Below are 15620 nucleotides of genomic sequence, written 5' to 3'. Positions count from 1 at the left end.
ATATTCAAAGATTGGTATGAAAGGGGAGGTGCTACTGTTGGGAGATTTCAACTTGTCTGATGTGGATTGGAACGTCCCATCTGCGGAATCGTAAAGAAGTAGGGAGATTGTGGACACCTGTCAAAGTGCCTTGCTCAGACAAATGGTGACGGAACCCACAAGGGAAGGGTCGATGCTGGATCTAGTGCTCACAAAATGGAGGAAATGTTTCTAATATCCGGGTGGGTGCCCACCTATGGAATAGTGATCATCACACAATATGGTTTGATATAAAGGGCGAAGGAAGAGTGTGGACGCACAAAACTAAAAGTACAGGATTTCAGACGTACTGATTTGATAAAATGGGGGAATACCTGAAAAAGGAGCTGTTGAAGTGGGAAGGCGTAGGAGAAGTGAACATCAGTGGTCAAAGCTGAAGGCTGCTATAAATATGGCGGCTATCTTTTACGCGAGGAAAGTAACAAAACCAAGAGAAACAGGAAGCCTATATGGTTCTCCAACCAAGTAGCTGAAAAAATAAGAGCAAAAAAAGGCTTTGTTCAAGAAATACAAAAGAACGCAATGAGAGAATTGCGGAAAAGATTATCGGATTAAACTCAAAGAGAGCGAAGAGGAAATACGGCTAGCGAAAGCGCGAGCAGAAGAAAAAATGGCTTAAGATGTAAGAAAGGTACAAGACCTTTTTCAGATATATTGGAGAAAGGAGAAAAGATAGGAATGGAATTGCAAGACTGAAAGATAATGAGAATGGTTATGAGGAAAGTGAGGAGGATAAAGTGAATGTGTTAAACAATTACTTCTCTTCGGTGTTCACGGAGGAAAATCCTGGTGAAGGACCACAGTTGGCTGCTGAAGGAATATTTGGGAATGGAGTGGATACTGCACCCGTTTACGGAAGAAAAAGTTTATAAACAGCTGGAGAATCTGAAGGTAGATAAAGCTATGAGGCCGGATAGGATACATCCCAGGATACTGAGGGAGCTCAGGAGGTCCTGGCGGGACCTCTGAAAAGATTTATTTAATAGATCTTTAGAACAGGAGAGTTCCGTGGGATTGGAGACAGCGGATGTGGTTCCTGTTCACAAAAGTGGAGACAGGGAAGAAGTGGGAAACTACAGACCGGTAAGTCTCACGTCAGTGGGTAGGAAAAATAATGGAGTCTCTGCTGAAAGAAAGGATAGTTAACTTTCTAGAAGACAAAGGGTTACAGGACCTGAGGCAACATGGCTTTAACCAAAGGAAAATCCTGCCAAACGAATCTCATTGACTTCTTTGACTGGGTGACAAAAGAAATGGATGAAGGCCGTACGCTAGATGTAATCTACTTGGATTTCAGCAAAGCCTTTGATGCGGCCCCCACAGAAGACTTGTGAATAAGCTGAAAGGGCTGAACTTAGGACCGAAAGTGGTGAACTGGATAGAAACTGGTTGACTGACAGGTGGCAGAGGATGGTGGTAAATGGAATCCGCTCGGAGGAAAGGATGGTGAGCATTGGGGTTCCTCAGGGGTCGGTGCTGGGGCCCATTTTGTTTAATATATTTGTGAGAGATGTTGCTGAAGGGTTGGAAGGAAAGGTTTGCCTTTTGCAGATGACACAAAGATAGCCAATAGAGTGGATACCCTGGAGGAAGTAGAAACGATGAGAAGGATCTCCAAAAGTTAGAAGAATGGTGGAGGGTCTGGAGAGGGGACACGAGTCACAGGTTACAGCAAGCAGAACAGAAATGGATTTTCTTTTTCAACACTACGGAACCTGATGGTCTGAATGTTCGTGTCGAATGGTGTCGAATGGTCAGCATTTTTCTGATAATTGCTGTGTGAATATAGGTTTGAACGAGATATGTTTGATTAAAAAGAAAATTAAAATAAGAAAAAAACAACAAGTTGATAGAGAAGGGGGCGTGGCTGGCTCCTGGGTTGGGATGAAATAGATATGTGACGTTGTACACTATGATCACCACTGGTTGGCTGTTTTGAAACAAAGAAGGAGGAGTGAGATCTATTATAGATGGCCGAAAGCGTCTTAATGTCAGTTACATACTGATTTTTGGAGCACAGCACAAGGGACACAGGATTGTAATCCGAAATTGTTAGATGAACGCCTGAAAGCAGCGGAAGCGAAATGGGGAATACCTGTTGGGTTAAAGCCTGTGAAGTTGATGGCAGTGACTGGATTGAAGCTAAGTGATTGGGAGTTGTAGTCAACCGGGACTGATAACTAGCAAGACTGTAGAGATAGTATATTGTATGAACAGAATGGACCAAATATTGAGTTCATAGATACTCTGTGTTCTAAGAAATATATGGACTTGTTTGTCACAGTATAAGGAACCTAATCACAAGGGTGCTGTGAGAAACCTTAAGATACTGATTAATTGTGGAGTTTTTTTGAGCCATATGATGGAGCGCCAGGCCTGCGCCTTATAGCCTGTAATTCTTGGCTGGCTGGGTGGCGATACTGAGGCTTTTTTTCTCTCCACCACGATGTACTGATAAGTTGAAATAAGGGTGACATTTAGTCCATCTACAAATTGAACAAACGCAGCACGTGTGAGGCTGTGTTAGGAGCTTCTGGTTATTATAAAGCATGAGTGAATTAGTAGTCATTAGACGAGTTAAAATTTAATGCCAAGAAGTGCAGAGTGATGCATTTGGGGTGTAGAAACCCAAAAGAGAGATACCGAATAGGAGGGGAGAGATTAGTAAGCTCGACTCAGGAAAGAGACCTTGGGGGTGTTGGTGTCTGAGGATATGAAGGTGAAGAACAATGTGACAAGGCGACAATCGTGGCTAGAAGGATGCTAGGCTGCATAGAAAGGGGTATAACCAGCAGAAGAAAAGGAGGTGTTGATGCCCCTCTACAAGTCATTGGCGAGGCCCCACTTGGAGTATTGTGTTCAGTTTTGGAGGCCATATCTGGCTAAAGATGTAAAAAGACTGGAAGGGGTGCAAAGAAAGGCTACGAAAATGGTATGGGATTTGCATTGCAAACCGTACCAGAGACTTGCCGACCTGAACATGTATACCTTGGGAAAGGAAAGGAGAAACAGGGGTGACATGATACAGACGTTCAAATATTTGAAAGGTATTAATCCGCATACGAACCTTTTCCAGAGACGGGAAGGTGGTAGAACTAGAGGACATGAATTGAGGTTGAAGGGGGGCAGACTCAGGAGTAATGTCAGGAAGTATTTTTCACAGAGAGGGTGGTGGATACATGGAATGCCCTCCCGAGGGAGGTGGTGGAAATGAAAACGGTAATGGAATTCAAACTTGCGTGGGATAAACACAAGGAATCCTGTTTAGAAGGAATGGATCTATGGAATCTTAGCGGACATTGGGTGCGACACCAATGTTTGAGAATAAAATCGGTGCAGGGCGGACTTCTATGGTCTGTGCCCTGAGAAAGGCAGGGACAAATCAAACTCAGATATACATATAAAGTATCACATACCATGTAAAAATGAGTTTATCTTGTTGGCAGACTGGATGGGACCATTCAGGTCTTTATCTGACTGCCGTCATTTACTATGTTACTATGATAGTGCCAGAGTGCAGGATATGATTGTGTGAATTTTATTCTTAATGTACGCAAGACCTGAAGATCATGAAACTGAGATGCAGCAGACAAAGGATTCACCATGTTGTAGTATTGCTTCTAGATAACATTAGAGAACTGAAATTACAGCAAAGGGTAAATCTATTTAATTCTTGGAAAATTAAAACAAGATAGTTTTAATCACAGCTGAAATTTGATTATTCATCCTCAGAAACATTTCTTCTGTTACTGCACTTGCTTTTATTAAGGCATGACTGTTTAATCATTTTTTATTCATGAACCTGTGCTACTTTATGATTTTATAGGGGATGCTATGATTTTTCCTTTATTTAATCCTCAGGTATTTTTAATGTTTTTATAAATAAAAAAAAAAGAACATAATGGTCCTGGTAGTAAACTCTGCTGGTAAGTGTTGGGCCAGGGAGGTTGCTGGGGTGCAACTAGCTGAAAAAAAGAAGAGGAGCCCCAAAGACAAGGGAGTCGGGATCAGAGGAGACCCCTAAGCCCCACTGACTGAGGATCTAAATGAGTGTGATTTACTACGCAGTTCTTCAGCTATAATTGTTTGTCCGTCTTAAAAACCGCCACTACCTCTACTGCCTGCTGTATAGTTGACAGTAGAGAGAACACTAAAAGGGAGGAGAAAGATAAAGTTTTGGGGAGAATGAGAGGAGGAAAGCTGAGAGTAAAGAGCAAGTAGGAGCAGGGAAAGAGGAAATAGAGTGGGGTGAGGAGAAAGGTTAGGAGAGAGATCACGGGATCATGTGGAGTGGAGAGGGTGCAGAATGTTGGATATCCAATAGCACATGAACACCCACACACACACGTTTCTTTATAATATATACCCAAGACCTCCTATACACACCCACATATATATGCACCGACACAAATACACCTACCTCACCCCATCCACCCACTTCCATAGTCATACTCGTCAACACTGTTATCTCTAAGCAGCTTGAAGCTGCCCTGATGGTGCTACAATATTGTGCTTTCAATCATTAATAAAATTATTCTGGTATATATGTTTGTATTAGTTTTTTTCTGTTTAGCATTATATAATTTATAATGTATCTGTAAAGGAATCCAGGAGTGTCATAGTGTGATAGTTGGCTTTGTTTCCTGAATGCCAATAGAGAATATGGATATGGTTGAGGGTACAACTGTTGAGTTTGGTGGTGTGAGTGCAATATGTGCCCGGTAAAATCTTTCTTAAATTATTTTACTATATCACAGCTAAGGGGAGAAGTTAACAAGGTACGATAAAAGGCAAAAGCTGTCATCACACCTTGATTACCGTGGTAGTCAGCAATCTGCATTATAACAGTCCAGCAGGTTGATGACTATTGTGTTAAAGGAATTATGCAGTTTTGCAAGCCCCTTCACAACAAGCGATTCAGGAGCATTTGCCTCAAAGACAAAGACCCATACTCCTGGGCCAGAGAATGAGGGGCCAGTACCATTTCCCACACCCTCCTCTCTTATTATTAAGCTCCCCCAGGCATAAAGTTAGGTAGGGGGGCCCCATGTTTTCATTGGTGCAAATGGACACACCTAAATTTACGCACATCCCCTGTGCTTGAGCATTATTCTATAAACTGCGCCTAACTTTAGGCACAGATTATAGAATAGTACTTAAGCAGGTTTCTTTCCACACTGATTTTTAGGTGTGATTTATAGAATTCACCCCTAAATGTTATTCTATAAGACAGCATGTGAGTGCTACAGCATGTAACTGTAAGGGGGTGTTCATGTGGATACAGCATGGACGAAATGGGGGCATGCACCTTATAGAACATGATAAGTTGTGCACACCAGTGGCATAGCTACAAGGGGGACCACAGGGGCCTGCCCCCCCCCCCCCAAATGGATCCAGGGCCCCTGGTTTGGCTGGTGGAGGTCCCCAACCCCCACCAGCTGAATCTTTTCTCCAGCGCTGCTCTCCTTACATTGCCTGCCGTGCTTCCCTCTCGTCGCATGCATAGTTGGTTTTAGTGAAACTGAGCATGTGCGACACTTCGCACATGCTCAATTTCATTAAAATGAGTTTATCTTGTTGGGCAGACTGGATGGACCGTACAGGTCCTTTAGTCTGCCGTCATTACTATGTTACTATATAAATGGCGGCCACACAGTAAGCTCCAACCGGCCACAGATGAAGCCCAATCTTAAGGGCACTGGACCCGCTCCTGCTCCCAAACGCACCGCTCGCCACCAGCGGAGACCCAACAACGCAGCCGAGGAACCAGCGGGAAGAACTGTGAACGCCCCGCGCTCAAGGTCGGCACAGGTCGGGCTGCGGGTCCCAAACGGAGCAGGGCGGAGAAGGACACTGCCTAAGCGAGAGGCGCTCCCACACAGCAAAGCGCCGAGAAGTAAGAGAGCTCGCCCTCGGCCGTCGCGCTCCCCGGCAGGAAACTGCCCGGTGACAGTGTCGGCTGAGAGCTCCAGCCGGGCCCGAATCTCATGGCGCGAGGTCCCGGGCCCAGCAGCCCGACGCCCACGCTGCCCTTCCCGCTGCGTGGCGCAGCCTGCCTGCACCGCGAGTCCTTCAGATTGGGCAGTTGGTGCGGCTTAGCGTCTTCCACAGGCGCCCTAGTTGCACTGCTGCTCTACGTGCAGCCCAGCTTGGTCGCTCCGAGACCAGCCCAGCAGCTCCAGCACTGTTACTCTGAGAGCGGCCCACCTGCTCCAGCTGTCCCTGGTCCACCCGAGCCGGTCCCGAGCTCTCCCTGGTCCACCCGAGCCATCTTCTCTTCTCTCTGCTTGCTTGCTCCAGTCCAGCGGTTCCAGCTTGTCCCAGTCCGCCAATCCAGCTTTCCCTGCCTGCTCTGATCCATCGGCCTGTTCCAGCCCACCTGCTACCTGCTCCAGCAGTCCGTCGGATCCAGCTTCTCCCTGCTTGTCCCAGCTTGTCCCAGTCCGCCGATCCAGCTTTCCCTGTCTACTCTGATCCATCGGCCTGTTCCAGCCCGCCTGCTACCTGCTCCAGCTTGCCGCAGTCCGTCGGATCCAGCTTCTCCCTGCTTGTTCCAGCCATAGTCCGTCGGATCCAGCTTCTCCCTGTTTGTTCCAGCCATCTGCTCCAACTTGTGCCAGCCATCTGCTCCAACTTGTTCCAGCCCGCCTGTTCCAGCTCATCCCAGTCCATCTGCACCGGCTTGTTCCAGTCCGCCTGACCCAGCTCCTCCCTGTTTGTGCCAGACATCTGCTCCACCTTCTTCCAGCCCGCCTGATCCAGCTTCTCCCTGTTTGCTACAGTCCTTCTGCTTCAGCAGTGGCAGCCCACCTGATCCAGCTTGTTCCTGTCCACCTGATCCAGCCTCTCCCCGCTTGTTCCAGCTACCTGCTCCAGCTTGTCCCAGTCCGTCGAATCCAGCTTGCTCCAGCTTGTCCCAGGCCGTCGGATCCAGCTTATCCCTGCCTGTCCCAGTCATCTGCTCCAGCTTGTTCCAGCCCGCCTGATCCAGCTCATTCAGCCTCTCCCTGCCTGTTCCAGCTACCTGCTCCAGTTGTTACCTCGACTTCTGATGCATATTGAATACCTACTTTAACTGTTGAATGAATTCCTCTAGACACTATCACTCCCTATGCCTTAGCTGTTGCCTGCTGTCCCAATCCTAGCATTCCTGCCTCCTCCTCTACTCCCATCACCTTAGCCACTTCACATCTACCCGCATCCACCTTAGCCCCTATACACATTCTATTCATCGCCCTGTCCCTTCCTAACCTCTTCCCCCCTCCCCTTCCACTGTCTACCTCAGGAACTCATTGCCCACCCTTGTCCCCTCCCGTCCTGCTCATTACTCCCCTACCCTGCCTCCCTCATCATTCCTAGCTCTCAACCTTCTACACTTCCTCCCCACCATTAACCCATCCCCATTCCTCCTTAACACATCCCGTCTTCATCATCTTCGTCAACCCTCCTCCCCTACCCTCCTCCGCACTCTCTGACTCCTTCTCCTACTTTCCGCAGGTGACGTCAATCCCAATCCAGGTCCCCCTCACCTCTCCTCTCCATATCCACGTAACCAATCCCAGAATACCTCCAATTTCATCTCTATTCCCCTTCTCCCCCCCCCCCCCGCTTCCCTCCCCTTCTCGTGTGCCCTATGGAATGCCCACTCAGTATGCAACAAACTCTCCTTCATCCACGATTTATTCATCTCCCGTTCCCTTCAACTGCTCGCTTTAACTGAAACTTGGATAACCCCTAACGACACTGCCTCAATCGCAGCCCTATGCCATGGAGGATATCTTTTCTCCCACACTCCCTGCCCAGATGCACACGGTGGAGGCGTTGGGTTTCTTCTCTCACCCTCTTGTAGTTTCCAACCCCTCCTCCTGCCACAGTCTCACTGCTTCTCATCCTTTGAAACTCATGCCATCCGTCTATTCTACCCGACACCACTCAGAGTTGCAGTCATCTACCGCCCCCCTGAGAAGCCCCTCTCTTCATTCCTTACTGACTTCGACTCTTGGCTCACCGTCTTTCTTGATCCCTCATCTCCATCCCTCATTCTTGGTGATTTTAACATTCATGTTGACAACCCTTCCAACTCCTATGCTTCTAAATTCCTCACTCTGACATCCTCCTTTAACCTCCAACTATGCTCTACCACCCCTACTCACCGTAATAGCCATTGTCTCGACCTCGTTCTCTTCTCCTCCTGCTCACCCTCCAATTTCTGCACCTCAGTCCTTCCTATCTCAGATCATCACCTAATCACCCTCACACTTCATCACCCTCCCCCTCAACCTCGCCCAACTATAACCACTGCATTCAGGAATCTCCAAGCTGTCGACCCCCCTACCCTATCCTCTCACATCTCCAATCTCTTCCCTTCCATCTCGTCTTCTGAATCTGTCGACACGGCTGTCTCTACCTACAATGAAATTCTCTCCACTGCTCTGGATACCCTAGCACCATCTGTCTCTCGCCCCACCAAGCGCATTAATCCTCAGCCCTGGTTAACCCCTTGCATCCATTACCTTCGCTCCTGCACCCGATCTGCTGAACGACTCTGGAGGAAATCTCGCACCCTGTCAGACTTCACCCATTACAAATTCATGCTATCCTCCTTCCAGTCCTCCCTATTCCTTGCCAAACAGGAATATTATTCTCAATTAACCAATTCTCTTGGCTCCAACCCTCGTCGCCTCTTCGCCACCCTCAACTCCCTACTTAAAGTGCCCTCCACTCCCACCCACCCCCCCTCACTCTCTCCTCAAACACTTGCTGACTACTTCCGCGATAAAGTGCAGAAAATAAACCTTGAATTCACTTCCTGGCCTTCTCCTCCCGGTGACTTCTTAACCCACTCCCTCAACCAATCTAACCTGGCCTCCTTCTCCTCCTTCCCTGAGATCACCGAAGAGGAAACTGCTCACCTTCTTTCTTCCTCTAAGTGCACCACCTGTTCCTCTGATCCCATTCCCACCAATCTGCTTACCAACATCTCACCTACAGTTAACCCCTCAATCTGTCACATCCTCAACCTCTCTCTCTCCACTGCTACTGTCCCTGACACCTTCAAGCACGCTGTAGTCACACCACTTCTCAAAAAACCTTCACTTGACCCCACCTGTCCCTCCAACTACCGCCCCATCTCTCTTCTACCCTTCCTCTCCAAATTACTCGAACGTGCTGTCCATAGCCGCTGCCTTGATTTCCTCTCCTCTCAGGCCTTCCTCGATCTGCTTCAATCCGGCTTTCGCCCACTACACTCGACAGAAACAGCACTCTCTAAAGTCTGCAATGACCTGTTCCTTGCCAAATCCAAAGGTCACTATTCCATCCTCATCCTCTTCGATCTATCTGCCGCCTTTGACACCGTCAATCATAATTTACTTCTTGACACACTGTCCTCATTCGGGTTCCAGGGCCCTGTCCTCTCCTGGTTCTCTTCGTATCTTTCCCAACGCACCTTCAGAGTATTTTCTAATGGCTCTTCTTCCACCCCCATCCCACTCTCTGTTGGGGTTCCTCAAGGATCTGTCCTTGGACCGCTTCTTTTCTCGATCTACACCTCTTCCCTGGGCTCGCTGATCTCATCACATGGTTTCCAGTACCATCTCTATGCTGATGACACCCAGCTTTACCTCTCCACTCCCGACATCACAGTCGAAAACCAGGCCAAAGTTTCGGCCTGCCTCTCAGACATTGCTGCCTGGATGTCCAACCGGCATCTGAAACTGAACATGGCAAAGACTGAGCTCCTTGTCTTTCCACCCAAACCCTCTTCTCCTCTTCCCCCACTTTCCGTCTCTGTTGACAACACCCTCATCCTCCCCGTCTCTTCAGCCCGCAATCTCGGAGTCATTTTCAACTCCTCCCTCTCCTTCTCTGCCCATATCCAGCAGACAGCTAAGACCTGTTGCTTCTTCCTCTTTAATATTAGCAAAATTCGTCCATTCCTCTCTGAACAGACCACCTGAACCCTCGTCCACTCGCTCGTTACCTCTCGTCTTGATTATTGCAACCTTCTGCTCGCTGGCCCCCCGCTTAGCCACCTATCCCCCCTTCAATCTGTCCAAAATTCCGCCGCACGTCTTATCTACCGCGTGAACCGATACTCTCATATCATCCCTCTCCTCAAGTCGCTTCACTGGCTCCCGATCCGCTACCATATACAGTTCAAGCTTCTCCTATTGACCTTCAAATGCACTCAATCTGCAGCCCCCCATTACCTCTCTACCCTCCTCTCCCCATATGTTCCCACCCGTAACCTCCGCTCTCAGAACAAATCACTCCTATCTGTACCCTTCTTCACCACCGCTAACTCCAGACTCCGCCCCTTCTGCTTCGCATCACCTTATGCCTGGAACAGACTTCCCGAGCCCATACGCCATGCGCCCTCCCTGCCCATTTTCAAGTCCTTACTCAAGGCCCATCTCTTCTCCCTTGCTTTTGGCGCCTAACCACCTTCCCCATTCATGATACCTACACTGACTACATAGTTTGTTACCTTTAGATTGTAAGCTGTCTTGAGCAGGGACCGTCCTTCCCCATGTTTAAACTTGTACAGCGCTGCATAACCCTGGCAGCGCTATAGAAATGTTAAGTAGTAGTACCCCTCAGTGTTACTCATTCTCTAAATCCTGCTGTTTCAAAATCATCATTGCATAGGATGTGCCTAGGCAGCACAAACAGATGTGGGATCTTTAAATGCCGTTGGACACAGTACATAGCATCACTCACTCACTCATTACATGATTGAGAGACAGGAGGGAAGTGTGTAGTTCTGCTGCAGCTACCAGGAAATGTCTGCATTCCTGCATATGATCCTCTGGGATCAATGTTGTTAGAGGAGGTCCTCCTTCCTATTTCAGTAGTCTAGCATGTCTTGTCTTGTCACCTGTCTTTGTACGTGAAAAGAGTATGATCTCCTCTTTTCATTGATATGTCCATTGTGTGCTGCTAAAGTGAGTGTAAGTCTTTCTCTACAGCAGACTAATACTTTACTCTGCACTTGTTGAACTCAATTCATTAATGAGTGTCTTCTTTTATATTTGCAGACCAGCGCAATTCTGGCCAGGGCTCAGAATTGGGCACCCTACCTTCTGGATACCTGAAGTCAGAAGTGGAGGGGCCAAGGGTGCTCTGGTGACTGATGGAGAACCCTCAAGCTTGGCATCCTCCTTTCTGCCCCTCAACTATCCCCCAGAAGGAAAGACCTATGTTAAATACAGTTTTTCTTTTAATGAAATAAGATGTACTTTGTGTTTTTTCCTAGGCTTACTAGTGTGTGTGCAAGAATGACAGATATAAATCCATATACAGGGTGGGTCCTGGTAGCAGTGGCATAGCCAGACTGCCAATTTTGGATGGGCCTGAACCCAAAGTGGGTGGGCACAAAATTTTCTCTCTACCCCCCTCCCCCAGCAAAATTTAGTCACGCTAATCAGATGCATTTGTCACACTGGGTAAAGTGCTGCTTTTCAGTGCATCAGATTTCAGAAAATTTATTTAATAGCCTAACACCCTTTTCAGTGAGCTTTCAGAGGCCAAAACCTCCTGCCTCAGGTCAGTATAATGCTGTTACGGTATCCTCGCCTGACCTAAGGAAGGAAGTATTGGTCTCTGAAACTTCATTAACACAGGTACCATATTACTTTATCCTAAATTAAAAATAAAAATTATTTTCTTTACCTTTCTTGTATGGCCATTTACTTTTTCTTATTGTGTCGCTCCCAGTCTCTAGATTCTGCTTTCCTTCGTATTCGCTTAACTCTTCTGCCAGGTTTTCCTGGCCATTTGTCATTTTTCTCTCCTTTTTCTTTGCTTTCTTCAATATTTTTCTGCCTCTCTCTCTCTCTCTCTCTCTCTCTCTCTCTCTCTCTGTCCTGATTTAATTCATTCTTACTATCCATTCTTTAATTTTCTTCATCTACTTATGGCTTTTCATCTTTTTCTCACCCTTGTTCTCCCCATGCCCCTTCCTCTTGTTCTCCAGTCTTTCACTACTCCCCTTTTCCATCCAGCAGCTCTCCTCTTTCTCTCCCCATCCTTCCAGTCTCCCCTCTCTCTCCCCATCCTTCCAGTAGTCTCCCCTCTTTCTTTCTGCATCCTTCCGTCCAGTGTCACCTCTTTCTCCCTACCCTTCCATCCAGCGTCTTCCCTCTTTCTCTCCCCATCCTTCCATCCATCTACCCTCTCTCCCTCTTTCTAACCAGTGTCTCTGTATCTCTGTACCCTTTTCTGTTCAGTGTCCCTTCTCTCTCCACATCCTTCCAGTCTCTCCCCTTTCTCTCTGTATCCTTTCATCCATCTCCCCTCTTTCTCTCCCCATCCTTCCATCCAGAGTCTCTCTCCCCATCCATCTGTTTTCCCTCTTTCTCTCCCCATCCTTCCATCTGTTTTCCCTCATTCTCTGCCATCCTTCCATCTGTTTTCCCTCTTTTCTCCCCATCCTTCCATGTTTTCCCTCTTTTCTCTTTTCCTCGAGGCCCGCCCTGCATGCCAGCGCCAGCTCCCATTGCCGGCCACTGCTGCTTTTCCTGTTGAGCAGCAGGGCCGGCGCTACAAAAAGAAGAAGCGCTAACGCTAAGGAGGCTCCAGGGGCAGTGACGTAGGAGACGGGAGGAGCCTGCGAGCCAGCAGCCAATGCCTCAAGGCTGCCTAGACAGTGCCTGCCGGCGCCGCGCTTTTTTTTTTTTTTTTTTACATTTTTTGTCCTTAGCGTTAGCGCTTCTTCTTTTTGTAGCGCCGGCCCTGCTGCTCAACAGGAAAAGCAGCAGTGGCCGGCAATTGGAGCTGGCGTTGGCGCTGGGCGGGCCTGGGCTGAAATTGGGTGGGCCAGCCAGGCCCACCCGTAGCTACGCCCCTGCCTGGTAGTGGATTGTGATAGAGACGTATAAATGGGTAGACCCAGAGAGAGTACATATTTTTATTCTATTTTATTCATTGCCATTTATTTACCATGTTTATTAGGTGGTTCACCCCAAGGCAGCTTACAACAGGTGTAGCTTGACATAGACAATAATAAAATGACCAAATGTAAGCATAAACTATGGTTAGTGTGTTGAGATGATTGTGCAGTAGGTAGGGACAGTCAATGCTGTTTTTCATCAGACAAGGGTCATGATATGCTTTGGTGATCAGAAACTTCAAACGGCATTTAATTTCAACTCTTTACTAAGACCTTTTCTTCCAATTCCATTCCAATAGAATCATGAAAACAAAATGAAATGGTATGCACTGGTCTAGTTTCCTGTGATTATCCAGGGGAGAAAAAGAAAACAAAGAACACATTTTCCTTCCATAGAAAATAAAAGCAGCTCGCCATGCAAAAGTCCACCTAGATTTATTTCTGCTCTAAGCTGGAAGAAATATATTTGGAATAGAGAGCCCCAGAGAAAAGCATAAAAAGTCAGGTATCTAGGCAAGTGCATAAACCTTTGCGGATAGGAGTGGAGCTGAAATTACAGGCATTCCTTCTCATTCCAACTAACTTTATTGGGGGCACGTGTGAATAACTTTTGAAGTGTTTCAAGACACAGCAAAAAGCAGCCAAAACAAGTATCATCTTTTATGACAGTAGCTATTTCAGAAAACCTATATTCAGTATCTACTTGCCTTCTGGAGATTAAACCTGCCCATGATGACAATGCTCTACAGTAAAATACATCTGTCACAAAACTTATTAACTTCTGCCATGAGCCTATTGAAATGGCTCTTTTGAACTGGCTACAGTGCTAACTTTGAACAAAATTGCTATTTTCTAATGATGCGAATGAAGGACTGTATTCATATTTTCTAACAGTTCTTACAGTAACGATTTGCAGAACATGCATTTCTTCATTAATGGCTGACTAGAATAGCCACCTTGTTGTCAACTAGATGAACATGTTTATTCATCAATACTTAGAAGGTTTGGGACTGACACTAGAGCAATCTGAATGGTAGAAATGTATGTGGTGTTCATAGAAGCCAACTTTTCAAAATGATTGGGGGTGCTAAACCCAATGGAAATTACCCCTCACGGGACACAGTAAGAGTTTGCTCAATACTGGGGGTGCTCAGCACCTATAACACCCACAGAGCTGGCTCCTATGGGTGTTAAAATTGAAAGATGATGAGGCCTAACAAAATGATCTCAGTTTCAGACCAGCCTTCTGCTTTTTGCTCTTAGCTTACAAAAAAAGCAGTTACAAGAGTTGCAACGGCAGCAGGAACTGGAAGCCATCATGAGATCCCAGCTGGAACAGCAAGCACAGGAAAGGGCCCGGCAGCAGCAAGCAGAACACCGCAGGAAGCTGCAGGAACTACAGCGGAGAATGCAGGAGGAAGAACAAGAACGTGCAGGTAATCCTACAGATACAACCTGCTAAGGAAAACATTTCTGGATCAATATTCAAAAGGACTTATCTATATACAGCCATCGATATACAGATAAGTATCCTATCTGTGGATTTTCAGTGGTATTATATGGATAGTACCACTAAAAAGTTCCTCTAAAGGGATATTTATGGTTAAATTATGTATCATACCTGATAATTTTCTTTCCATTAATCATAGCTGATCAATCCATAGACTGGTGGGTTGTGTCCATCTACCAGCAGGTGGAGATAGAGAGCAATCCTTTTGCCTCCCTATATGTGGTCATGTGCTGCCGGAAACTCCTCAGTATGTCGATATCCAAGCTCCATCCGCAGGACTCAGCACTTAGAGAATTACACCCACAAAGGGACACTCTGCCCAGCTCACCACCGCCGAAACGGGGGAGGGGAATTAACCCAGCTCATCCCCACACAAGTGGGGGAGGGGAATCCGTCCAGCTCATCCCCGCGGAGCGGGGGAGGGACACCACACCCGCCGATGCGGGGGGATCTGGCTTATCCTGCAACCGCAACCGCGGGAGGAGCTGACTGACCCTAACACCGCCGAAGCGGGAGGGGTACAAAGCTGCCCTACAGCCGCACGAAGCGGGAGGGAGTGCCGGCAGAATTTAAATCTCAATCCAGCCCCGTAAAACGGAGGGGAGAGGAATGCAGCAGCTCACTGTAACACAAACTCGTCTCAACTCTTGAAGAATCCAAGTGAAAAAATAACTTGAACACGAAGTCTTCCTGAACAGGAACTGAAGACTAAACTTGAATCTGAAATGCAACCAGAATATAAACAGTACAGATATCTGGGAGGGACTATGGATTGATCAGCTATGATTAATGGAAAGAAAATTATCAGGTATGATACATAATTTTACCTTCCATATCATCAAGCTGATCAATCCATAGACTGGTGGGATGTACTGAAGCAGTACTCACCCAGGGCGGGACATAGAAATCCCTGACTGCAACACTGAAGCTCCAAACCGGGCCTCCGCCCGAGCAGCCACAGTCAAGCGGTAATGCTTGGAGAATGTATGGGTCGAAGCCCAAGTTGCCGCCTTGCATATCTCTTCCAAGGAGATGGAACCGGCCTCTGCCATCGAGGCCGCCTGAGCTCTTGTGGAGTGAGCCTTTAGCTGGATAGGCGGCACCTTCCCCGCGGCCACATAAGCCGCTGCAATGGCTTCCTTGACCCATCTTGCCACTGTAGGCTTAGCAGCCTGCAGA

The 15620-nt window shown here is 47.3% G+C and overlaps 1 protein-coding gene across 2 annotated transcripts in view; it reads left to right on the top strand.

Annotated features, from left to right (window-relative positions):
* LOC115474539 (uncharacterized protein KIAA2012 homolog) overlaps positions 1-15620 on the top strand; it is a 42632-nt gene that overhangs the window by 9890 nt on the left and 17122 nt on the right. For both annotated transcript variants that reach the window (XM_030210040.1, XM_030210039.1), the window contains exon 2: positions 14195-14367. In XM_030210040.1, the coding sequence (XP_030065900.1) occupies positions 14195-14367 (173 nt within the window). The remainder of the gene's footprint in view (positions 1-14194; positions 14368-15620) is intronic.

The sequence above is a fragment of the Microcaecilia unicolor genome, chromosome 7 (genome assembly GCF_901765095.1).
Source record: "Microcaecilia unicolor chromosome 7, aMicUni1.1, whole genome shotgun sequence".
Classification (NCBI taxonomy): Eukaryota; Metazoa; Chordata; class Amphibia; order Gymnophiona; family Siphonopidae; genus Microcaecilia; species Microcaecilia unicolor.
Note: the sequence above shows the minus strand (reverse complement) of the source record. Positions and strands in the feature narration are given on the sequence as shown.